Here is a 25,027-nt window from a genome sequence, read left to right as displayed (position 1 = left end):
AAATGTGTTCATGAGAGCCTGCTTTTAGCTTTCAGAATGAACTTCCAAACACGACGACGGTTATTCAAAGCAGTAACAATTCATCTCTAGCTAAGAAAAGCCAAATAAATCGAAGTATTCACTATCCCACCAGAGACGCCTGTTGATCTCTGTTTAAACTGTCATGGTATTCTTGGGTGCACGAGTCCAGTGTCTATTGCATTTTTATAGTTTAGCGTTAATAGCATCCACTTATTTACTTTAGGTTTTAAAAATGTTCTTTCTAACTCATTTTTCAGAGCTATGAGTAATTTGTAATGTAGGTTCCCTCCCCCCCATTATGAACAGACTGTTTTTTGCACTGCTTTAACTATGCTGATTTCAAACCAGTATAGTTGCATCAGTACAACGCTGTAGCTTGAATGCAATTCTGTTGGGATAAAGGAATATCTTGTGAGCTTATTTCTGTAAAATTAGTCTCTAGTTCAGCAAGGTACTTAAGCACATATGTATCTGTTGGTCTTCAGTGTGTCTACTCAATGGATAAAGATACACATGCTTAAGTACCTTGCTGAATTGGGGTCTAAGTGACTTTGCCAAGGGCATGCATCGAGTCTGTGGCATAGCTCTGCCCAATCCCAGTCTAGTGCCTTTTCATCCTTTCATGCTGAATGAGGAAGAGGATAGTGAGAGTCAGATCAAAAGCAAATCCGTTCTATAATCCTGCTGGTAAAGCTGAGAATTGTTGCTTCACATATTCACACCCGTTTCACTCCATGGCACCAGAAAGCCACGTTTCCTTCAAAAAATGGTACAGAGCTCCCTTCTTGCCTCCACCCAGGCACCCCTCCCCCTTATTTGGGAGCATGTATTTGTGGCACAGGTAGATAGCTCTGCCATGTTTCACTCAAACTGCTTAGTCCTTTAGGCCCTTAGCCACAGCCTGCTGAACCCAATGACAACACTCCCATGAATACAATGGGGTTTGGATCAGGCCCTTAGTGCATTCAGTTTTATCATGAAATAAAGATGACTGGAGTTGGTCTTTTCTGGTTACCATTAAAGTATCTTTCTTGGATACAGGTCACAGTAATGTCACTGCACATGTAATTCCTGATGAGAGCTCATGTGGGCATACATGACCCTGGTCAACACCTGCCAATAGCCATTTCTCAGAGAGCAAAGGCATTTTCGTAATCACATATGCCATGTTCTTCCTTGTATTCTTTCCCCACCCTCCCCCTAGTCCCACCTGGAAGCACAGGAGAGGATACCACAGCCCTTCTACTCCCAGTCCACACCAGATTAATAAGGAGCACACACTAATAAGAATGAAGCCAGTCAGCCTAGAGAAAGTGATCTTCATAATTCCCTTGATGACATCTGACTTGGGAATCCCAAGCTTTGATAAAGGAGTTAGAGGAAACATTAACCAATTGGCAATTGCTGAGGTGGAAGAGAAGCCCTCTGACAATATTAAAGCTTGTACTCTGCTCTTAACACCAGAGAGCTGGTAGTTTGAGCATTGGCCTGCTAAACCCAGGGTTGTGAGTTCAATCCTTGAGGGTGTCATTTAGAGATCTGGGACAAAAATCTGGGGATAGGTCCTGCTTTGAGCAGGGGGTTGGACTAGATACCTCCTGAGATCCCTTCCAACCCTGATATTCTATGATTCACAGTGTGACCAGCAATGTTCGGTATCCAACTTGAGATGCCTTGTAGGGGGCCCAATTTTCAGAAACTGCTGAGCACCCACCCTCAGAAAAGCTAGGCACCATAAGGTGACTTTAGACACTGAAATTGGCCCCCTTTAAAATCTTGGCTTCCTAACATCTTCCAGCTACGGTTTAAGTTACATGATGCTGAAGCCTCTTATGCTTGACTTGAATTCACATGCAACTGATACCAGTAAGCTATAATAGCACTTGGTCTTACCCCTTGTCAGCTCCATTTGTTTTACTGATGAAGCAACAACAGTGGTAGTGAGCTGGAACCTAATCCAGGACAAAGCTAGAAACACCTTTGGGTTAAATCCTGGCCCCATGGAAGTCAAACTCCCTTGGACTCCAATGGCTATGTCTACACTGCAATTAAAAACCCACAGTGGGCCCATGCCAGCTGACTTGGGCTTGTGGAGATCAGGCTGTTTAGCTGCAGTGTAGACATTCTGGGACTGTCCCAGCTTGCAAGGTCCTAGACCCCAACCTCCAGCCCGCGCCTGAACATCTACATGACAATTAAACAGCCCCAAGCCCGGTGAGACTGAGTCATGCCATGTAGACATACCCAATGGAGCCAAAGTTTCACCTTAAGTGCTACATGGGATACAGCAAAACTGCTGGTGGGGAAGACAAGGATACAGAGAAGAGACAGTCAAGTCTAGTTTTTTGTTTGTTTTTTTTTAAATGACCAAATTTCCATCAGGTCTGTCATATGCCATTAAAACATGAACCCTGCTAGAGCAGTGTCCAGGACACAATGGTACCATGCCCTACTTTTTCCAACAGCCCCAAAGAAAAGAGTCCAGTAGAATTTAATGGAATTAAACTATTAGGGTTTCCTAGGAAATGCTGTAGAAGCCTATAGAACTTCAACCATTTAAGAATTTTATTGAAAGCTTGGTATCCCCTGTTAAAAATTCTATGGAGATATCCCTTTAAAGATGGGTGAGTCTACTGTCAGCAAGGTGGTGACACTCCAGGAAGGAGGAAGTGTTTGTGCAATAGGGTCACTTAGATGACCCAATTAAAAATATACAATGGTGAAGCAACTGAGAGAAAGTTTAATCAGGAACATGTGCAAGACCAAGTCTGCACTGGGCCAAACAGACTGTTTGGGCGGGTGGAGGGGGAGGAACCATGAGGCAGTTTTCTCTGAAGACAATTTTGCTTCCAGAAGATTAGAGCAAAGAAAGGATTCATTGTGAAGCTCTGGAAAGTCTGTTTCATGAAAAAAAAGATGAGTTCCAATAATAGTAGAGATGGCAGAGATCCAGGCTGGAAAAAAACCCTGCGATCTTACTATAAACAAGACCTTCATTTTAAATGCAGACCTCTTCCGTTTATAATTTGACACTGCCAGTATAGAAGCACCTTTAGATATTTTTCCCCTTGAATAAAGTTTGTGCAATCAAGGCCGAAAGGTTCCCTGAGCAGTGATCCTGGACTTCAAATCATGCATGCTGCTCTATCAGAGAGCGTCATTAGTCATAAGGTATGTCTATACTACCCACCGGATTGGGGGCAGCAACTGATCCAGCGGGGATTGATTTATCGTGTCTAGTCTCGATGCGATAAATCGATCCCCGAGTGCTCTCCCGTCAACTCCTATACTCCAGCACCGTGAGAGGCGCAGGCGGAGTTGACGGGGGAGCGGCAGCAGTCGACTCACCGCGGTGCAGAAACCATGGTAAGTCGACCTAAGTACATCGACTTCAGCTACGTTATTCACATAGCTGAAGCTGCGTAACTTGATCAATTCCCCCCCCCCCCCCAGCATAGACCAGGCTATAGACAGGAAAGGAGAGCATGGGTGTCACTTATTGGCAGTTTTCATTAGTTTTGTTACGTGTGGCCTTCTTAATTTGTGGAACTAGTGGGACATAGAAAGTTACGCCTGGTCCTGAAATCTGATCTGTGCAGAGGGATCCTTGTGCCCAGGCACGGCCTCCGTGGGGTCCACAGAGGCACAGGGGTTTGCCCCTACAGATCTAACTAAGGGCTTGGCTACACTGGCACTTTACAGCGCTGCAACTTTCGCGCTCAGGGGCGTGAAAAAACACCCCCGAGCGCTGCAAGATACAGCGTTGTAAAGCCTCAGTGTAATCAGTGTCACAGCGCTGGGAGCGCGGCTCCCAGCGCTGCAAGCTACACCCGTAGAGGATGTGGTTTACGTGCAGCGCTGGGAGAGCTCTCTCCCAGCGCTGGTGCTCCGACCACACTCACGCTTCAAAGCGCTGCCGCGGCAGCGCTTTGAAATTTCAAGTGTCGCCATACCCTTAAAGTGCAGGGCTTTGGCACTTCACACACATCTATGGGCTCCTCTACCATGCTGCATCCGGAGCCCATTCGAGTCCCAAGCTATGGATGATTTAAGTAGTTTGTCTTCACAGTTCAAGTAGGGCTCACTGCATTGTGAGGGGTGGGAAGGGGGCACAGACATCCAGTTGGTGAACAGAAGGTCTGGTGTTTTCTTCGCAACATTTGGCAGAGCATTTCCAATTCCTTGACACAATAAACAGTTTTGCTTCTGACAACAGCAGCATGGGAGTCTTAGGGACCCAGAGAAGGAACCACAACAGAGGCACAGCCCTGAACTCCCAAATGCAGTGGTAGTTTATACAGTGAATATTAACCTTTAATTATAGGTATACACACCCCAGTGACAGTTGGATATCAGCAGCATAGCTCACCAGCCATTGGGGTTTATAGATTCCTCTGCCTAGTACATAAAGCCGAAACTGACCACACAAGGACAAAGAAATTGGCCAAACAAAGACATTTCAGGGGAAGATCTTCCCCCTCACACATCCCCCATGTTTCAGCCAACTTTATTGGGTGGTGTCTGCTACATATTTCCTGAATACAAATCCCTAGATAGAGAACCTACCCCCGACACACACCCAAGAAAAACAAGTACTACCACCAGCTTCTCATCTTTCTAAAACCGTTTAGATAATGACTACATTGAGTCTCACTGTGGCTTTTATAAGTGATGTGTAGCCTAGGAAAAAAAGTTCTCAAGGGTCCTTAAGCGACTGACACTTAAATCCCATTGACAGTCAAGAGGATTTAGGTTCCTGCTCCTCAAGTAGTTTTTTAAAAGAGGACTTAATCCCTTTTAAAAATTGTACCCCTCATTGCCACTTGGATTTTTCCCCTCCCTGGAACGGATGTAGGCCATACCAACGCATATCCTTGTTTATCATAGACCCAGACCCTGCAGTCTGCACTGCAGATCCCCTGCGCTGCAGATTGTGTGCCTTCCCTATTTCCTGCAAGGTGCTTTAGAATTACATGCAGAGCTCCAGCAGAAGTCCTCCCACAAACTGAGGGTGGAATACAGTCACAAAGGAGCCCCATTCACATAAAAGCCTTTCAGCAGGGAGCTGATGGAGGCATTTTGAATGAGAAAACCAAGGAATGAATACTTACTAGCAGTGTCATTGCTGTAATCCCACGCCTCAACAAGCAATGTATAGGATCGCTGCAAAACAAAAATATATACATTAGTACTGCACCTCAGACAGACAGCACCTTTCAAAAAAGCAAACAAACATTTTTAAATAAAAAATTCAAATCACCATCTCACCAAGACGATTCAATAAATCCACTGAAAACAGAAATAGGCAACAGATTATACTTGAGACAAACGTGATCCTCTTGTAACCTCTTAAGTCAGACTGGATAAGGTGACTTGAGCAATTCAAGGTGAAAGGTCTCATCTTTGTCATCATTAATGCATCTTATGTGCTTAACCAGGAAGTACAGCTTTTGACACTATACTGTAAATTAGAATGTGCAAGTTTGGCAAAAATGCACATAGTTGGGGGGGAATGATCAGCTGCTTGGAGAGTTTTAGTTACAAAACTTAGATTTTTTATTTTGTTTTAGATCACGACTTTTTCCATCCTGAAAGCAAGGGGTGTTGCAAAGATTATTCTGCTTGGCCTCGGCAGCGCAGTCTCTAGAGGGCTTTGCTTTTCAGCACCCCTTTGAAAGCTTTGTCCGCACTAGGCCGCCTGCTCCCACAAGTATCAGGTAACTAAGGCAAGAACTGATGAATCTTGGAAGGGGGTGGGGAGGGAGAGGCTCTGTCAAACAAAGCCTTGGCTCATACTATTTGGAAGAATTAGGGAAGCGGGAGACACGTATGTGTCACATTTATAGACAGACTATCTGCCAATCAGGTCTCTAGCATTCCCATAATAATAATCAGCAGCTCCACTAACCAAAGAGGCTGATTGCTTCAGGCTGGAAGTATGCCAGGTTCTACAGCTAAGTTCCCTTTATCGTCAAACCTGACTCAGGAAGAGTCATTAGAACTTTCCCCACCTTTATTAGGCCATGTTTTAGCCTGATCCTGTATTTCTCTCCCCCTCAATACTGTCATGCTACCAGAAAAATGTCTAGGCTTAGATACAGATTTTTAAAGAGAGTCAAAAGGTTAAGAATTTAGAAAAAAGGAAACAGAGGTGGTGTGTTTGATTTAGTCAGATGTCAGTCTAACCTTTTGGAGGGAGGGTATGTGAAAAACAATGATGCACAAGTTAGAATCTTGTGCAAGAGAAGTTGAGTCGTGTGGTTTCTTTTTCACACTCACTTCTATTCTTGCCAGCAGTAAATATCTGTCCATTTGTAAAGAGAGAGTCGCATGTAGCAATTAAATACTGTGTGACCAGAAACAAAACCCAGTTTATAAAAGGACTATAGCTGCAAGGTAGTGTAAGCATCAGGCAGACTTCAAAACTCCTCCTGACCTCCCTTCCCCCAAAAAAGTCAAAGCCAACTAATTTCTCACGACTGGACACAGCATGCAGCCTTTGAATGAAAAAAAAAAAAATCTAGTTTGTGATGGACACTAGCTTGGAATCTAGCCTAAATACGTTTCATATTCAAAGCAGACTCAGATTCCATTTCGTTCACTGATAACTGTGGGAAAATGCTTTGAAAAAGCAAGCAAAGCTGGGCAAGCCAAGACATGTGCCCAACCTTCCCAGCAAAGTATAGATCGGCCCTCACCATTTTTGGTTAATATTTCATCAATAAAGTTACACATTATTTGTTACCATTCTGGGAAAAGCCTTGCAACTTGGAGGAAATGCTCTGAAACAGCTTTAGAAGGCTTTCCCACACAAGTCAGAGGTAAAAATTCCGGAGACATAATTAAATGTGCATTTCATTTCGCTTCTGGCATGGCTACTGTCACCTCTCCTCCTCTGTTTAATTACAACACCGCCAAACCCAAAACAGAGTGTGACATGTTACAGCAAGCTTGCAAAAATATTATGCTACAACGGAGAATAAATTATGACAACAACTTGCACTATTTCAATAAAGTTAAGGATGTTCTCCTTTTTGCCTTGCATAATTGTTTTGGAAGATGTTCCATCTGAACACATAGCAACAGTCCCTGCTAAGTTCTTAGGCTTGTTTACCAACATAAATCCACCCTGGAGGAAAGGAAAGGCAGAATCCCTGCTTTAAGAGCTACTGTTGCCACATACCTGTGTAACGAATTTTCAACAAACCACAGGGCTTCATTTAAAAACAACACTTAACATGGCAACCTCCTCCCTCCAAAAATAAAATAAAAATCTTTGCAAGTTTTTTTTTTAAAAAACAGAAAAATGTTTAGCTAAAGAAAGCCATATTTTGTGATTGGGAGAGAACTGTCCTTTCATCCACTTGGTTGTGCCCTCCCTGACAAAGAGTGGAACATCTGTGCTCAAGGAAGTTTATCAACTAGACTTTTTTTTTTTAAGAAGTTTCAAAAAACAAAGCTAGTAAACCCCCTGAAATGCAATCAGATGATTGCATTAATCTGACCATCCCATAAGGAATTTCTCTGCAAAGACTACATAGTGTTGAGCTATTAGACTATTTTAAAAGGTGCCCATCATCCCCACTTTACAGATCAACAGTTAAGATATCTCAGGAATGACTACTTACAGCATGGAGGTTTAATCTTTCCCATGCTCACAACTGACCTCTGCACATCTTTGAATAAATATACATCCAGACACAAGAATTCCACATCATGCACCTTATTCCATCAAAGCAAGGTACCAGGCAGCAAATCAGCAGTGAACTATGCTGGAGTCACACCCAATTAGCCACTATAAATCTGATCTCGACCAGAAGGCAAAGATTCAAGCCAGCTTTGGTCTCATGCTAGAAAGGAACTCAAGCCACTGGTTTGCAGAATGTTCACACACTCATCCTTTAATCAAAACCAAGAACATGCTATGAATCATGGTCACATCTGAACAAGTTTACCAAAGCTAGGGGATCGTTAAAATAGCTGGGCTTATGGTAGGTAGTATTGGGAGCACTAAATACATTTGTGGAGGTTGGTTAGATAGCAAAGTGAAACCAAAAAAGAGTTTTGAGAACTCTTGGCAGTTCTAAGCCAACCATCACCATATTTATTCCTGATCTGTAGAGGACAGAACCCATGAAGAACTTTTGTGACCCTTTAAATCTGTCATTGGTGGTCACTTGTGAGGGTGTGACAGGATATTGCTGCCTCTTCAGATTATTCAGTGTTTTAAGTCACGGCCAGAATGGATGCATAATCCAGGACAGGTTTAAAAACAGAGAAGTCTTTGGAAGAAATAGTTGTCAGTGTTTTCACATGGGACTAAATTTTAAGGGCCAAAACTGACACAGCTTAAAGAGGCCAGATTTTCAGAAGGCAGGTGCTGAGGACTGTCAGGGGCCAGGAAGCAAGCTCCTTTAAAACTCCCTCCCCCCAAAAAAAATCATTAGATCCTTTGGGATCTTGATCCCCCACATGAAGAACAGTGATCCAACCAGACAGAGCAGCAGAAGAATGTTCTTGTTATTTGTGAAGGGATATTCCCCCTTTGGGGGGTTGCGACTCCTATCCTAGAGAGTTAACCACCCAAGACACCTGCCAATTCAGTGTTTCGCATGCTTCGCGACGAGCAGCAGGAAGTCCGATTTGACTTTTGTACATGCTTCTCTTCTGTCAAACAGGGAAATCAGGTTAACCACAGCAATACTCAACCTGTGCCCTGACAGCCACATGTGGAGACAAGCCTGACTTGCAGCTCCCCTCTCGCTCTGCCTGGGTCTCAGGCAGCGTGCCAGTCCCTACGCACTCCATGCTGGAACAGGAGACCACGAGCTGAGAGCTGCAGCAACTCCGCCCATTGGCTAAAGTGGGCGTGGCGGGGAAGGAAGAAATGAGGAACATTTTAAAACCTCCAGCGGGTGGAGGGGGAGAGCGAGACAGACAGAGCCCAGAACAGATTTACAGCTAGCCACAATACCACTTCCTCTGATTGCTCAGCACAGTTCTCACTGTGGTGCCACATCACCACATGATGACATGGAGTCAAGATGACACCACACGAACACCTGATCACATCGGGGCCATCCCGTTAGCTCCTGCTCCATTTGTTGACAGAGCAGCTCTTCAAAGCTGAATATTACTAGTTTGGACACATTCATTGGATGTCCCCCTCAGCAGGAGAAGGAAGAGGAGAGACAGACTCATCTCCTTTATTCAACACAGGGTAGCTTGCAAGCTTCTCGCTGGGCCTTCCTACATAAAACACAACCCTACAAGTTTTACTCTCTGTACCCAAGATGGCATTGCATACTATTCAGGTTTTTTGTTTATACAAGCAGTAACCTCACCTCCCATAGGCCATGGCTTTCAAGAACTTCAAAGGTTACATTAACACACTCTGCATGCAGGGCAGCATCTCTGAGGACCAATCACAATGTGCCCATGTGATAACACACTTCGCTCTTGATAGAGCAACTTTTCACCCCGTCTCCTCTCTGCTGAGAGAGGTAAAAACTACTCTATTGCCACATTAGAATGGGCCATACAAACAAATGCAGCTACATTAGCAGTTGCCAGGAGCCTCTCTCCTTGACAGCACAAGCTGAACCAGTCAAGACCTTCTCCGAGATACAGCTGTCCTCCTGCCAAACGATGAAGGACACAAAATTACCGCCATCCGAACTATGTGTGCTGCATCCAATAAAGCAGGCTGATCTCTGATCTGGCAAGCCTGCTGGAATAATGAGTATCCTGTGAATACATAATGTGCTGAAGTTGCCATTGTGTGAAGTAAGTCCATGGTTTGTCTGGGAGCCGAACTCTGCTGAGTCTACTGCTGCTTCCTGTTGCTTGTCCTGTATTAGCATTATTTTTGGATAGGCCCCATTATGTCCTGTAATCCTCACTGCAGTCAGTATGGCCATGCTATTGTTCTTGGTTAATATTAGCAGTCAATGCCTCCGTCTGGGTGGCCGGACTACAATGTATTCTAATCACAGCACTAGAATGCACTAACCAAACAATGCGCCAGAAAAAGATCTTTAAAAAACTATGGCATCTCAATTTTAACAGACTTCAGTTTGGGGGGCGGCAGGGGGGAAATCTCAATGGCAGGGGGTAGAATATTACAATAGCATTTTAATCAGTGCCTTATCTGATTACATGGTTATTTTTTCCACAAAGCTCTCGCTTGTCACCAAAAAGACCCAGTAAGTAGGCCAAGATGTCAATGATCACTTAAAACCCTCCCCAATAAGGTTACCCACTATTCTTGTCCTTCTCCCTACCTGTTTAAAGCATCCCAGTGATAATTAAATGCACCAGTTACAAAAGGGTGGCAAGGTTAATAGAGAAAATACCTAGTAGCCAGCCAAGCAAAACAGTCAGGTTCACACAGAGCAAGCCTGAACAAGAGGCCTTTCTACTTATTACCCAAGTGCATAAAAACTGGGCTGAGCTGGTAAAGGACTCAATGTTTGACTAGTTACAAACCACTTTAACCACCTCTATCCACATTTTACAGTTTCTTTGGGATACAACAACAGTAATGAGTGTAATTGATGCTGTAGAGCAGTGACCACAGAATCACGAGTTCCAGGCAGCAACACGACACTAACATCACTCCGTTTTCTTTCCACATCCTTCCCCATCTAGAAGATGCATGTAGGTTACTAAAAGACCCTCAATGCCAGTGATTCTGTACTAAGTGTGAATTCAAGGTTTTTAACACCAATCCTGTTCCCAGTTTGTTTGGTGTTTTTAAAGTGTATTAAAGAACGGTGGCTGAAGTCCACAGGTGCCATAGGATTTTTAGGCCTGAGCCTGGGAAAACTGCATCTCGTTTTTATTAAAAACTAATTTCTAGTCAAGAGACAAAATAGCAGCATCTCATGTAATGAACAGCATCATCAGTTGTAATAGCAATAAGAATTAGTGTTCTTGCACTCTAATCTTCAGTCCATATTGAAATAGAGGGACATACGGTTCTAATTAACCTGAGAAAAGCTAACCCAAAAGGTATCAAGTCTTATGCAATACAAAGGCAGACATCCAGCTACACAAGTTATGAGAGGACAGTGCCTAATGTATGCTATCTAAAGAAGCTTCCATATATGCTTTAAGGAGGGCTACCCTGGGCCCAATTCAGCTCCCAAAGTCAGCTAGAGCAAGCCTTTATTTAAATAAAAAACAAACTAAAAACCTGCATACGAAAGTAGTTAGTGGGACTGATTTTCTTATGGACAGACTATGGCTATAGGCACTGTAATAAAATGGATGCACACTAAAGGTGAAGTCAAAAATTGGATTGGAACAAAAGAGTCCCTAAAGAAGGGATAGATTAGGAGTGGAAGAGGTAACTTTCAAAAGACACATCACTCCTCTACAGTCCTCAAGAAGAGTTTGAATTTGGATGCCAGTTATGTTCCAGTTATGTTCATTTAATACACACTCCATTTTGGAGAACAGTGCCCATTCAAACCATGGCACTCAGATGGGAAAAGCATTTGTTTACCAATAATTCAAGTGGTACACATGTTCCAATGTTGATATGTTCTTCTTCCCAGGGCCACTACCTAAAATTAGGGATGTTGACATTACACATGTCCGTCAAAACCTATAACCAGCCTCTCCCCCCAAAAAAGTCTTTATATTTCTGGCTAGTGACTGTTAGAGAAAATATGTAATATGTAATGCCAGTCCAGAGAGTTTCTTTCACAGGCATAAGTTTTGCTGATTAAAAAAAGACTTTTCTTAGCCAAAGGGTGAAAGAAACATAGGAAATCCAAAACTTAAGTTCTGCAGTGAAGCAGTTTAGAGGTTTTTACACCTCAGATTCTTGGTGCCTTGATACAATTGTGCCAACATGAAATGATTACGAGGATCACAATTTAATTTATCAGGATAAACAAGCAGTTTGAATTCTGAGATATGGGCACCACAAAGGAGGCCAACTTTGACTCGCCTCATGTTTATAGCCTCAGTGAACCCCAAGGTATCTCTTTGCATAAACACAACCAGTGCTGAACTTTGCTGAATGCAGGGCTCCTTTAAAGCATGAGAAGGCATGAGATTTTGCAGTCCATTTTGGAAAATGCCATTCTTATAACTGATCCTAAGTTAATGCTTTTGGATTTTGACTGACCATTTATGCTCAATAACCTGCAAAGACAAACTTCAACACAAGGAACACAGACATTTTTGGTTTGAAACTTACCTATGGGTTTAATGGATGTACAAAGTTCTGAAGGAAGTTCCCAGTGCCTTAAAATGAATTGTGCATTTAGCTAGAGTATAGCTGTATTTTTCAAGAGGCATTACAATTCGCACATTCTTTGGCTTACGGCTGCAGGTGCAGCTTTCTGGATGTAGTCTTTATTTCCTTCATGCTGGTCCGTTGCCCCGTTGCCTAGCAACTTATTCTAGCCTCCAATCACTTAAATGAATTTACAGCCCGCTATCTTCACTCATTACTCACAAGGATACAGATCAAACCCTACACAACAGCAATGTTCTTAGAAGGCGAGTTCCAGCACTTCAGATCTATGTTCGTTTTAGGAACTGAGTCTAAGAATTAAAGTGATCAGCACAAACTTGGATTGTTTTTTTTAAACCCTGCCCAGTGCATAAAAATCTTTACGGAGCTAAAAATGGTCTTAAAACTATTTTCAACAAAAGGCACAAAGAAGCAGTTTGGCATGGGAAAAAAAGATGTCAAAAAAGCGTAGTCAAGGCAACAAGGCTTCCTCATGTTACTCACTAAAGCAGGAATGCCCAAGAAAAGCCCTTCCTCAAACAGAAAGATAACAGAACTGATGCATATTCAGAGGCCACTATGAATTGCCACTTGGCAATATGATTAACGCTTAGCTCTGCCTTCTGTTAACCTTCAGTGGAATTCTCCATTTGGCCTATACAAGTCAAATCTGTATCTGACAAATTGTTACAAGACAAACTTTTGTCCTCACGCTTAAGATAGAGAGAAAATAGTGTTTTAAAACGAGCACAAATGAGGTCATTGAATTGAGTAGGACCAAAGTTTCCATTGCAGAGTCACATTAGCACCACATTAAAACTGATTCAATATTCTATTCGTATATTAAAAAAATGTAGGGTCTCTTGAAATAGTTTGCATACTTAATTTTAGTCCAGACAAGAGCTTTGCCACATTAACTATTCCTTTGTTCAAATGCTTTAAGAATCACAATGACTATTTCCCCATCGAAGCAAAAGCAGGCTGGATAAGTGAACAAGTAGGTGATAACTTCAATCTTAGAACAGCTTGTTTTCTGTAGAGGGTCTGACCCAACTCATTAAAGTTCTACCATAGGAGTCAGCACTTCTAACTTCACACCAACCAAAAGGCTTTCGAGAGGAGATGGTGCAAAGATGGTTTTCTACTATCCTAGGATTCCTCAGCCTGATTAGATCCAGCTAATATATGCAGTCCGGGTGCTGGTTTCTTAATGCCTTCATCTTCTGCACATCTGTGAACAAGTTACCAATGATCTTAAAAATTCAACACACTTGAGGGTTGAGTTTTTTTTTTTTTTTTTAAAGTTAAGATAAAAACCACCCTAGATGAACCAGACCTTTGTGAAAATGTCAGAGCCTAGAGCAGAAGCACCACAGCCCCTGGCAGTACTTCAGATACCACAGATTTTTACAAAACCCTTCATCCTGTCAGTGGCATATTTGAAATGAGAAAACTTCTCAATTTAAAAAAAAAGAGCTTACACTTCCAACACAGTTGTGCAAACTATACTATTGTACTTTGCAATGCTTCAAAACATGGGCTTGCGTTTATCCCTGAAGCCTTCAGGTCTTGGGGGAGAAAAATCCCCAGCCTGACACTCACTAAAGCAGGGGTCCAGGACCCCTCAAGGGGGTCACAAGATTATTACATGAGGGGGTGTCACAAGCTGTCAGCCACCACCCCAAACCCCACTTTGCCTCCAGCACTTATAATGGTGTTAAATACATAAACAAGTGCTTTTTAATTTATAAGGGGGGGGTCACATTCAGAGGCTTGCTATGTGAAAGGGGTCACCAGTACAAACGTTTGAGAACCACTGCACTAAAGACAGGTAGGAGGCAGCACAGGCATTTTCAGAACACAAGGCTGGCTGGCTGCTTTGAGATTATGGAGTCAATGCCTGCACTACAATTGGGGGGAGGAAGAAGGGGGAGGGACTGAGATGGTGCTCCAGGGACTCCTTTGGTTCTTATCCCATGGAGAAGGGCCAAGTTTGGGAGAGGGTGGAAAGCTTACATAGGCTTCAGGCTTACCAGCAAGGGTAGGGGTTGGGGATGGGAAAGGACACTCCCTCCTCTCCCAGGAGGCAGTTAAGAGCACTTTAGGAGTCTGACCTTGGGCAAGGAAAGAAAGTAAAGCCATATTAAGGCACCTAGGTTAGAATGGCCTGACTGAGCAAGGCAGAGCACTCAGCTGGCCTAGGGAAGCTATGCTTTCCCAGCACCTCTGAGGGGGAATTAAAAGAGATCAGGGTTTGTTTTGGGGTTGCTGATTTTTTTTGGGGGGATGTCTAAATTTAAGCACCCAGCTTTGAAAATCTTAGCCAGTTTAGGAGACCCTAACAGAGCTGGAGTATACACATTACAGGCAAACAGCAAGAGGAGGAGTGTTGTATAGCCTGCTGTTGTACTCCAAGCAGTGGTTTCATGACCCATTTGGAGAACTGACTATATTCAGGCCCTAGGTTCGGCAAGAGTTGTCCGGAGCAGAGCTCCAGCAGGTATTTTAAAACCACTGGAGTTTTCTGAATCAAAGCATGTGTGTGGGGTGGGGGGTCATAGGGAGCTCTGGGAAACACTGAGAATTTAAGCCCCCTCCCCACTCTGCGCTGAGGCTTTGCCAGGAGTAACACCACAGTTCTAGCAAAGCACATGGCCCTGGGCCCCACCTCCTTGTGGTCTCTGCCCTGCCACTGAGTTTGCAAACCCAGCTGTTGGGGGAGGGAGCCAGGGATGCTGGGAACCCAGGAACAGGGAGCCAACTAACTATCCAGCGGTGGAGGGGGAGCAGAGTGCAATGTACAAGGTGGAAAGTTAAGCCCAGGCTCTTTATTTAGCTTCCGGAGTCTGCAAGTGCCTGGAAGCCTGTAACAAGATTCCCTGGGAAGTTGGCAGCTTGTTTGCAAATAGCAGCAGCAGCTTCCATCAACACCAAGGCCTGCAATGAGATTCCCCTTGGGGAAAGCAGGCAGCTTTCCCAAACACTCCCAGGGAAGGGAGCCAGTCATGACACACAGTTCCTATGGGAATCACTGGACAGCCCCCGTCCCCGCCACTCTTTTGGCTGCTGCACAAGCCTTAACTGGCAAAGAGGGAGGGGGAGTGAACTTCTGACCTTATAACTCTTAAGAGACTTATTGGTGCTGTAAAGTGCAAAGATCCCGAGTTTGCTCCCCTGACCCAGCTAGACGTGGATCTGCTTTGTAAGGCACAAACAGGATTAGGTTAGGGGGCTCCCTTTCCTCTTTGTAAAGCCAGGATCCAGTCCCCCCACTGACTTCATAAGACCCCCCCACCCCGCCCATATTACAACTCAGAGGAACAGGCTTCCATGCAGAGCACCTTGGAGCACCCCTCCCCCGCAGCATGGTATTGACTCACCGGCCAGGCAAAGCTGAACGGGAGAACAATCCGGTTCCTTTCGTTATTCCGGTTATATTTTAAATTAAAGGTATTTCCTCCGATGACAGGAGTAGATCCGGAGCCGAAGCTGCAAGGGCCGCCAGCAGAGACCCGGGACTGATACTCCTTCAGGCAAACTTTAAAATACGTATCACACTCGTCTTTGGTGCACTTCCTATCTCCTGGGTTTCGGGGGCCATCGCAGCAATTCCCATTTTGCAATTCGCCATTGACGTTTTGCATGGATAAGATCTCCAGCTCGAACTGTCCGGACGCTCGAGTCACCTGTGCATCCAAGAAAGGGAGGGAGAGAAAAGGGTCACCGGCTTGTTGGGTTGCTTTAAGCGGCTGTAACAAGAGAGCGCAGATCGCGGGGGATTCAATCCCAAACGGAGGGTTTTTTAAAGCGAGTTTCGGACCCTGCGAAGCGCCAGACTTGCATCTCCCAGATAATCAGGAGGGCGTGAGAGCAGAGCCTCGTCTCCAGCTCCTGCCGGGGGCACTGCAACCCCGTCGGGCAACCAGGACACTGGCTCTGAATGGGGGGCGGGACGGGGGGTATCGGCTCTGTCAAACAGGGACAGCCAAACCAGGTGCCACCGCTAAGATTTGAAAACGCAGCCAACGCTGATATGCAGAGGAAAGAGTGCAATGAACCCTGTTAAGCAAAACATCTTCAGGGGTGACCTGCACCCAGTAAGGGGCTTTTTTAAATCAAAACAGGGAAATGAGCAGCAATTAAATCTTGCTAAAGGCCGGATCCCCCACCCAACAAACTGGGATTAAATCTCACTACATGAATCCACAACCCCTTGTCTGCAGCACTTGCATACGTTTAAGGATTTTTAGGTTTGTTTGGGAGGGGGGGTTGCACATTAAGTAGCGCCTACAGCAAGGGCGCGTTTCGGGGCGACCTAGTGAACGCGCAAGAGGACGGTCCCCGTCCCTGCCCACCCCGGGGCAAAGCGCAACGAAGCCTGGCGAAAGCGGGGGGCCGGCCGGTGCAGCCGCAGCCCCACGGGCGCTCGCGCTCACGTACCTTTCCCCGCAGACATAGCAAGGCGAGGAGCAGAGGGGCGAGAGCGGGTCGCCTGGGTAAGAGCATGCCGCCTCCTTGCACGCTGCTGCTCGCGCCGAGACTGCTGCTGCGGCCGGCTGCTCCCGACTCTAATATACTCCACCGATTGGAGCATGCACGAGTGGAAAACAACACCACTTTTCACCGGCTCCTCAATAGCGCCCCGATCTCCAATGCAAAGCAGCCCAGCCTCCTTTTATTCTGCCTCGGCCGCCCTCGCCTTTCTTTCTTTTCTTTCTTTTTTTATTGCAATTATTCGGAGCCTTTTCTTCCTTTCAAATCACTTGCCACCGCTCGGTCAGGGCAGCACAATGAGCCCCCCTCCCCCCCGAGAGACACGCACGGACACATGCGACGCGCACAGAGAGAGGGAGCTGGAAGCCCGTCTGGGAGCCCCGCCGCTGCCAGCCTGCTTCATCTATCCCGCGGCAGCAGGAGGGGAAGCCGCAGCCGGCGCATGCGTCTCTATTAATATGCATGAGGAGGGTGGAGGGGAGGGGGGGAAGTGGCACCGCCTGGTTCCCTGGAGGGAGGGGGGAGGGGAGTGTGAGAGCAGCAGGGGTGGGGCGGGAGCTTTGCAGCAGGTGAGCGCAATGGCAGGCAGGTATGGGGCGGGGATGCGGATTAGCTGGCCACAAAGACTAGCCTCATGCGGCGGGGCAGTGTGAACGGCGCTTGCAGCCAGCCAAGGTGTCTCTTGCAGGAGGGGGCAGTCGAAGCCCCAGGGGCTGCTGCTGGGAACGGGTGGGTTGTTAACCCTTTCGGGTGCAGCCCAGGGGCACTGGGGGGTAGGTCCCATCCAGCCCCCCACCCTAAAGCCAATGCAAAGCGCAGCCAGGGTGCAGGGCCCAGCCTGGAGGAAGGGGACTCGCAAAGCCGGCTCCCTGCTGAAGCCAGTAGCGGATCCACCGGGGATCTTAGCACCGACCTTGGGCAGCTGCAGGAAAGTGATTTCAGGCGACCCCCCCCACTCTCCGGGAAAGGATCCAGCCCAGACTGAGGGAGGAAGGGGCCAGGGCGACGCACGCGTGTGTCTGCAGCAGCAGCAGCCCAAAAGTTTGCAAAGCCTCTAGGGGCTTGTCTCCCAACACCACCAATAACCCCCCCCCTTACACTCCGCGATCGGGACACGGGCGTGCACACGAGGGGGGAACCCCCAGATGAGCCGCCAGCCCCTGGGCCGCGGAGAGGGGCGAGCCTGGTCCGGAGAACCTGCTGCGAGCCGGAGCCACGTGGGCAGGGCAGCGAACCCACCGCCTGGCCGCCCTCTGCAGCCCTGGGTCTGACCCGGGCGCTCGGGGTGCGCCCGCTTTGGGTTCACACGGCTGCTCCGGGGCGGGGGGGCTCTGGAACAGGCCTCCACTAGGGGTGTGGGAGGGGAAGCAGGCACTGGGCTGGCAGCACCTGAATCCCCTGGGCAGGGCACTGCACTGGGCACCCTGCAGTGTAGGTGGCTCCCAACTGGGCCTGGTGGGAGTGGAGTTGGGGGTAGGGTGACCAGGTGTTCAGTTTTTATAGGGACAGTCCCGATTTTGGGGTCTTTTTCTTATATAGGCTCCTGTTACCTCCCATCCCGTCCCGATTTTTCACACTTGGTATCTGGTCACCCTAGGTGGGGGGAGAGGTCTGCTGGGGGGTGGCTGTACAGGGAATGGGCTGGCACGGCTGCCAGCAAGGCACGCCTTCCAGCTCTTGTATGAGCTACTTTTCCCCCCATTGGGAAGGCAAGAAACAAGGAGGGAATTTCCTAGTCACACTGGGTTAAAGCAGCCAGGGACACCCCTACTGCACTGCACCCCCAGGCATTATGGGACCCCCGCCTCTCTCAGAGAGGCAGAAGCAGTGGTATGTGAATCCTTCACCCCATCCTCACTGGGGAGCCCCAGAAAAGCAGGGGGTACCCAGTGCTTACCCCCGTCTCAGAGAGTATTTGTGCGTGTGATTCGTGGCAGGCTGCTTCTCCTGCCCAACACACAGTCCTCTGCTGGGGCGGAGGGTGTCAGCAGGGCTTCCCAAAGCAGTGGATCTTGGAGTTAACACCCCCTCCGGATGCACAGGGTACTCCACGCAGTTATTGCCTCAGGCTGTATGCAGACTCAGGGAGGCCTCACTGTGTGGCTTATATATACTTGGCCACACTTCCCTGCTTTTCTTCATAATCACGAGGGCTAGAAACTTTTCTTTTTGTTTTTTAGATGAAAGCTGAGATTCTGACACAAGCACATGGTTGCAGGAGCTGGGGGGAGTGGGGAAAGGGGGGAAATACCTCCTAATTGAACCCTGATTTAAGAGGATGTACTTGTACACTGGTCAGTTCCTCCAGCAATGCAAAAGCCAACCTCAGAACCAAAATTATTTTCCTTGTTTTCAGTTCCAGGGCAAAAGTGAATTACATATTTGGAAATAATCCCTTTGTATTGTCAACACAGGCCTTGCCTGCTCTAAAATGTGTCACGTTTGGGGCTACTGAAGGTCCCCAGAAAAATAAGATCATTAGAGGATTCCCTTTCGAGAGAATAGTTTCAGTACAAAACCAGCCAAAAAGCAATTGTACCTCTCCCTGGTACTGCCATGGTAGCATGCAATATATTGTGATTTTACATCCATTCACACACAGGACTGTGACGTTATTACACAGATAAATCACCCTCTTAGAAAATAAACCTGGAGTGATGGGAAGTTCTGTGCATCTAAAACGGGGGGGTTGGGAAGGTTCAATCTCCTTTTAAACACTGTTAGATCCCAATCTTGCAAGCATGAGTTGCAACATTGATTTCATTGGGGCTGCTTATATATATAAAGTTAAGTATATGCCCAAGTGTTTGCAGGATCAGTGTTTGCTTAGAACTTATTCATGTTAACATGGCTTCTGAGGCTAGCCTTTCAAAACAGTGTGAATGGACTAGGACCATTTCTATTTCAGTCCATATTTTAGTATTCCAGTTTGCAGGAGGCTATACAATAATATCCAACATTCTTTTGCAAAACTATTCTACAGAGGGACCTAGCGGACTTCTCCATGCTCATGAGGACCTAGTCCACCATGGGATCTCACTTGAAGAGATAGTCATTGTAAAAGGCTCTTGGTCCAGAAGGAGGCAAGTGTAAAATTAGTTTCCTTCTTATCTTTGCTATTGGAATATTCAGCACAGGACACAACAAATGCCACATTTTAAATATGCATAGGCCCTGATCCTGAAACACTGAGCAGGTACTTAGCTTTACAGATGTGAGTAGGCTCACTGAAGTCAATGGAACTGCTCACATATGTAATGTTAAGTATGGGCTTAAAGTTAGGAACATGCTTAAGTGTAGGATCAGTTTCACACAGATCACCTTTAATTCAGTTGTGAGCTCGAGCACAAGAGTTTGATACTATAGTAGCAATATTATCGCAGCTACAGAGGATTTGAATGCTAAAGGTTTACTTATGCATTATTCTTCACTTCTAGTCTTAATATTTTCTGTCATGTTCCTGGGGCTGGTGAACACTCATATTTTATCCATGAAGTGACTGCATTTTGGAGGAGGATGAACTGACTTCTGTGCTTATTTGGATGTGTGCTCATTAGATTGCACATTCAATTCAATGTTATTCACCCAACATTATTCTGGGGCATTAACTATCCTGCTGCCTGGTAGCATGCACTGTGCCTTAAGGGCATGGCCGGAGCTGGGCTTTAAGTGAAAGGTTACTCGACCTGATGAGTACTTTCCAGTACTCAGGAAATGCAAAGTTATGGTTCCCACAGTATCCATGACTCAGTCACCTGGCACATGTAACTGCATTTAGAGAAAACTGCTTATCTAAGCAACTCAAAGTGTTTTGCAAACATCAATGAATTAAACCTCTCTCCGTCAGTATTAGAATTCACATTTTACAGATGGGTAAATCGAGGTACAGAGAGATTGAGGCCTTGGCTACACTGGCACTTTACAGCGCTGCAATTTTTTTGCTCAGGGGTGTGAAAAAACACCCCCTTGAGCACAGCAAGTTACAGCGCTGTAAAGCGCCAGTGTAAACAGTGCCCCAGGGCTGGGAGCGCGGCTCCCAGCGCTGTAAGCTAATCCCCACGGGGAGGTGCAGTACCTGCAGTGCTGGGAGAGCTCTCTCCCGGCACTGGCACCGTGACCACACTCGCACTTCAAAGCACTGCAGCGGCAGCGCTTTGGAGTTTCGAGTGTAGCCAAGCCCTAAGTGACTTGGGCAAAGTCATGCAGTGTGTCAGTGGTAGAGGTGGATAGAAAGAAGGGGTGAAGTGCTGGCTCTGCGTAAGTCAATGACAAAATTTCCATTAATTTAGTGAAGTCAGAATTTTACCCCAGAAGACCTAACTCTCAGTGCCCACCTCTGATCACTAGACTCACAGGGCCAGCTCCTCAGCTGGTGTAAATCAACATAACTCCACTGATGTCAAGAACACTAAGGTCTTGGCTACACTGGCGCTTTACAGCGCTGCCACTTTCTCGCTCAGGGATGTGAAAAAACACCCCCCTGAGCACAGCAAGTTACAGCGCTACAAAGCGCCAGTGTAAACAGTGCCCCATCCCAGCGCTGTAAGCTAACCCCCACAGGGAGGTGGAGTACCTGCAGCACCGGGAGAGCTCTCTCCCGGTGCTGGCGCTGCGACCACACTCGCATTTCAAAGCGCTGCACGTGTAGCCATACCCCAAGCCAATTTACACCAACCCATTACCTGTTTCTGTCTCTAAAAGATACGGACCCAGCACAACTTCCCTGGAGGTCAGTGGGAGATATGGGTGCCTATCAGGTTCTCAGAACCTTTCACGGTTTGGCTCAGAGCTTTTTGCATTGTGCAAAGTTACTTTCTGCTGATCTTCCCATTCTAACATAATTAGGTTACAGCCACGTTAATAGTTGTAAACATGGAGCAGGCTGTGGGCCAGTGTTACATGTAATGCTGCACTTCAGATCTGAATCAGTTTCCTAATATAGCATCTGGATCCTGCTCCCATTGAAGTCACTGCGGGTGTGCCCAGCCAGGTCTTCAGTAGGACCAGAATCATGACCTTTAGAAAGAGTGTCTGGGTTGCAAGGATCTGGTGTCATGAAATCAATTCTTTGGTGCATTAGGGAAATTGTAATTTCCTTTTAAAGTTCTGTGACTCATTGGATTACAGCTAAAAACAATCCGCCAGGATTGCCTGAAATCATGCAATATAAGGGCAAACTAAGAACAGCTCTTCTCAAAATCCTTCAGACAGGGGTTTGATTCTGCTCTCACAGAAGTCACTGATAAGACTCCTGTTGATGGCTGGTGCAGATCAGTAAAATTCCACACAGGATCATGGGGCCTGGGTTCTGTGCCAGTCCTGCATAGGCCAGTATAGACTGGCTTTCAGGAGAGGGGCTAACCTTTGGGTCAACAATCACATGGATATAGTGGTCATGAAACCTCCCGTGGCAGGGTGTGAGCTAGTCAAAGCCTCTATTGCACGGCTGTAGAGGGGCTACAGAATAGCGCCAAGTCCCACCCAAACGTTCGGAGGTAGTTTTCTTCCTCCAACCGTCTCCTGTCCAAACCTCATTTACAACCACTGGTGGGTGGGGTTGAAAGGTAAGTGTCACCCGCTAGGTAATTCTTTATCTTGGGGTTGGATTCCCTTTGCAAAATGCAGCCTTTTGAAAAAATACGTGCCATGTCACTGAGTCACAGCTGCCTTCTAGTTAAAGTCATGTCCAAAAATGCCCCCTGAACACTTTCTTTCTCGCCGATTATCCTGAAATTGACCCCTCCGGTTGGGCAAGCAAGGCAGTGTCAGATACAGCGATTGTGCCTGTGCCACTTCATGGCTGGCTGACACACATTTCAGAGCAACACATTCCACCCGATGAACCCATTTGCACAGTTGAGTGATCTAAACTTAGAAAGCTAATTTCTCTAATTACAAAGTGAGACTGAACTCCTTTAGAGCTTGTCATCACCTGAATGGAATGGGAATTACACTTCCATAATCATTTAACAGTCGGAAACTAATTGGAAATATTTAATGTGTAGGCCACTCCCCTAATTACACTCTGTTTAACAAATGGAAGAGAGAGGAAAATATTCATATTTGAAAAGTTGGGCCAGCTGCTGAGGTTTTAGAGACAAAGATCCTGCTCACCCACTGGCCAAGCAATCCTTTTAAATAAGTATCAGAGGGGTAGCCATGTTAGTCTGGATCTGTAAAAGCAGCAAAGAGTCCTGTGGCACCTTATAGACTAACAGATGTTTTGGAGCATGAGCTTTCGTGGGTGAATACCCACTTCGTCGGATTCACCCGCCTAAGCTCATGCTCCAATACGTCTGTTAGTCTATAAGGTGCCACAGGACTCTTTGTTCCTTTTAAATAACACACTTCTGCAATTCTTCAGACCCAGCAGAATTTTAAACCTATAGCCTCAGGCCAAGATTTTCAAAAGTGACTAATGATTTTGTGACTTTGAAAATCTATCCATTGAGTCTCTGTGTGCCTCAGTTGCCCATCTGTACCTCACAGAGTGTTGTGAGGAAAGATGCATTAAAAACGACCTTAAAACTTTATCCAGCTGTAATTAACTATTATTCCAAACGGTTATTTCCCCAAGGAAAATAATACAGTTTCTCCCTTACCATTATGTTTTTGTGTGTGTAAAAATGGCTTTTATGGCTGTTTATGTGCTAATCCTTTAAGCAAGGGAAGCCTCCACATTGACCTGTGAAATAATTTCTTTGTCATGTTATTCTTCACCCACAATTGAATTCTTTCACATCAGTGATCAGATCATCACAAATCTCTGTGTTCTGAAAACAAAGAAGAGCTGAGGTGAAAGTCTTAGTTCTGGTTAGGGGTACATCTTATCAAATCAGACCAGCCTACAGGAGGTGCAAGGACCATGATACTAAGCAGTACTGGCATCTCTATCAGGGACAAGATGACGCTTGCATTTGATAAACTGTAACCTCAGCTATTCTTGGTCCTTTGCAAATGTGACGGCAGCGAAACCTGTGCTAAAGACCATCTCCGATAAGCAGCTCCCTGGTTTAAGACACCACCTGCTTTCCAGTTTTCTAATTATCCATTGTTATTTGAAGATCACTTCAATTGGCCAATCCTACTAGTTCTTTCAATAGTTGTTGAGATCAAGTTTCATTGTATTTGTAAGTGAAGCATGAAAATGTTCCAGTTTTTTCATATTTTTTCTCTCTCTCTCTCTTTCTAATGTTGAATTTTTGTTTGATTGAGGCATTTTGGTATATTTGTTGTGTGCTCTCTTCATCTCAGAAGATACTGAGAGCAGTTCACCTGAACAATGTTGGAGTGCTTCCCAACGCTGAGGGAATGAGCATAAAGAACAGGGTTGTAGCTAGCAGTTTGAAATTTACAGGCACAGTATTTGTTCTATTGCTTATGCTCTTTTGCCCAGGATATTTCTACCCGTGGCTGATACAATATTACACACACTGGTGACTTTTATTCCTCATGAATGATGTACATGGAGTTGCCCCAGGGATGCATTTAGAACAATATGATCACTAAGGTCCTGGTGCCAACATTTAAGCATACGCGTAATCCCAGTTAAAGTTAGGCCTGTGCTTAAGTAATCCAGGCCCAGATCCTGAAACACTCTTGCCAAAAAACGCCCTGGTGGCCAGGCTGCATTAAAAATGTTTCCCCAGGAAATTAAAAATGTCCACAGAGGCATGATGGCATATGCTTACCTAGCCCTTCGGCATTGAGGGCATGCAGCTGGCTGGCAGAAGCTACTTTTTGGATGAGGTAAATGTTTTGAACAAAGCATTGGCCCCAAAGGGTATGTAGTATCCATAGTGGCATGGCCAGCACTTGACTGTTGGGCAAAGAGTTGAAAAACAGCATGCCACAGCTGTAGGCCAGCATTTGTTCTGAATGTGATGCTCAGCTAAAACCCATCATTGCAAAGGGAATCATTTAAAAGTGGGTTGTACCATTTCCAATGTGCACTGAAGCTTCAAAGTGAGTGGGAGTGTGTGAGTGGTCTCAGCCTCAGGCATAATGATATTTAGACCGCTTGGAACTACTGGCCAAATCCCATCGGAGTTGGCCTCAGTTTTTTTTCCTTCCCGGGTAGATAATTTGAGTTCCATGCAGTTTACTTTATGTGGGTCCTTCAAATGGGAGCTTAAAATCCCAAACCATGGGGATGGATGGATATTAAAAATCCCATAGATATGGATAGACACCAGGGCCTCATAACAGAAGGGGTTCGCTGAGTGTCCTTAGTTAACATTTCCCTTCCCCCACCTCCATTAA

At 45.9% G+C, this 25,027-nt stretch overlaps 1 protein-coding gene across 1 annotated transcript in view; it reads right to left on the bottom strand.

Annotated features, from left to right (window-relative positions):
• Positions 1-17,160, bottom strand: part of JAG1 (jagged canonical Notch ligand 1) — a 36,657-nt gene extending 19,497 nt beyond the window's left edge. Inside the window, exons 1-3 of the mRNA XM_030557998.1 lie at positions 16,712-17,160; positions 15,652-15,957; positions 5,133-5,184 (exon numbers count right to left, since the gene is read on the bottom strand). Coding sequence (XP_030413858.1) covers positions 5,133-5,184; positions 15,652-15,957; positions 16,712-16,777 — 424 coding nt within the window. The 5' untranslated portion in view covers positions 16,778-17,160. The remainder of the gene's footprint in view (positions 1-5,132; positions 5,185-15,651; positions 15,958-16,711) is intronic.
• Positions 17,161-25,027: the final 7,867 nt, after the last annotated feature.

This window comes from Gopherus evgoodei, chromosome 3 (assembly GCF_007399415.2).
Source record: "Gopherus evgoodei ecotype Sinaloan lineage chromosome 3, rGopEvg1_v1.p, whole genome shotgun sequence".
Taxonomy (NCBI): Eukaryota; Metazoa; Chordata; order Testudines; family Testudinidae; genus Gopherus; species Gopherus evgoodei.
This window is presented reverse-complemented; position numbering and strand designations above follow the sequence as displayed.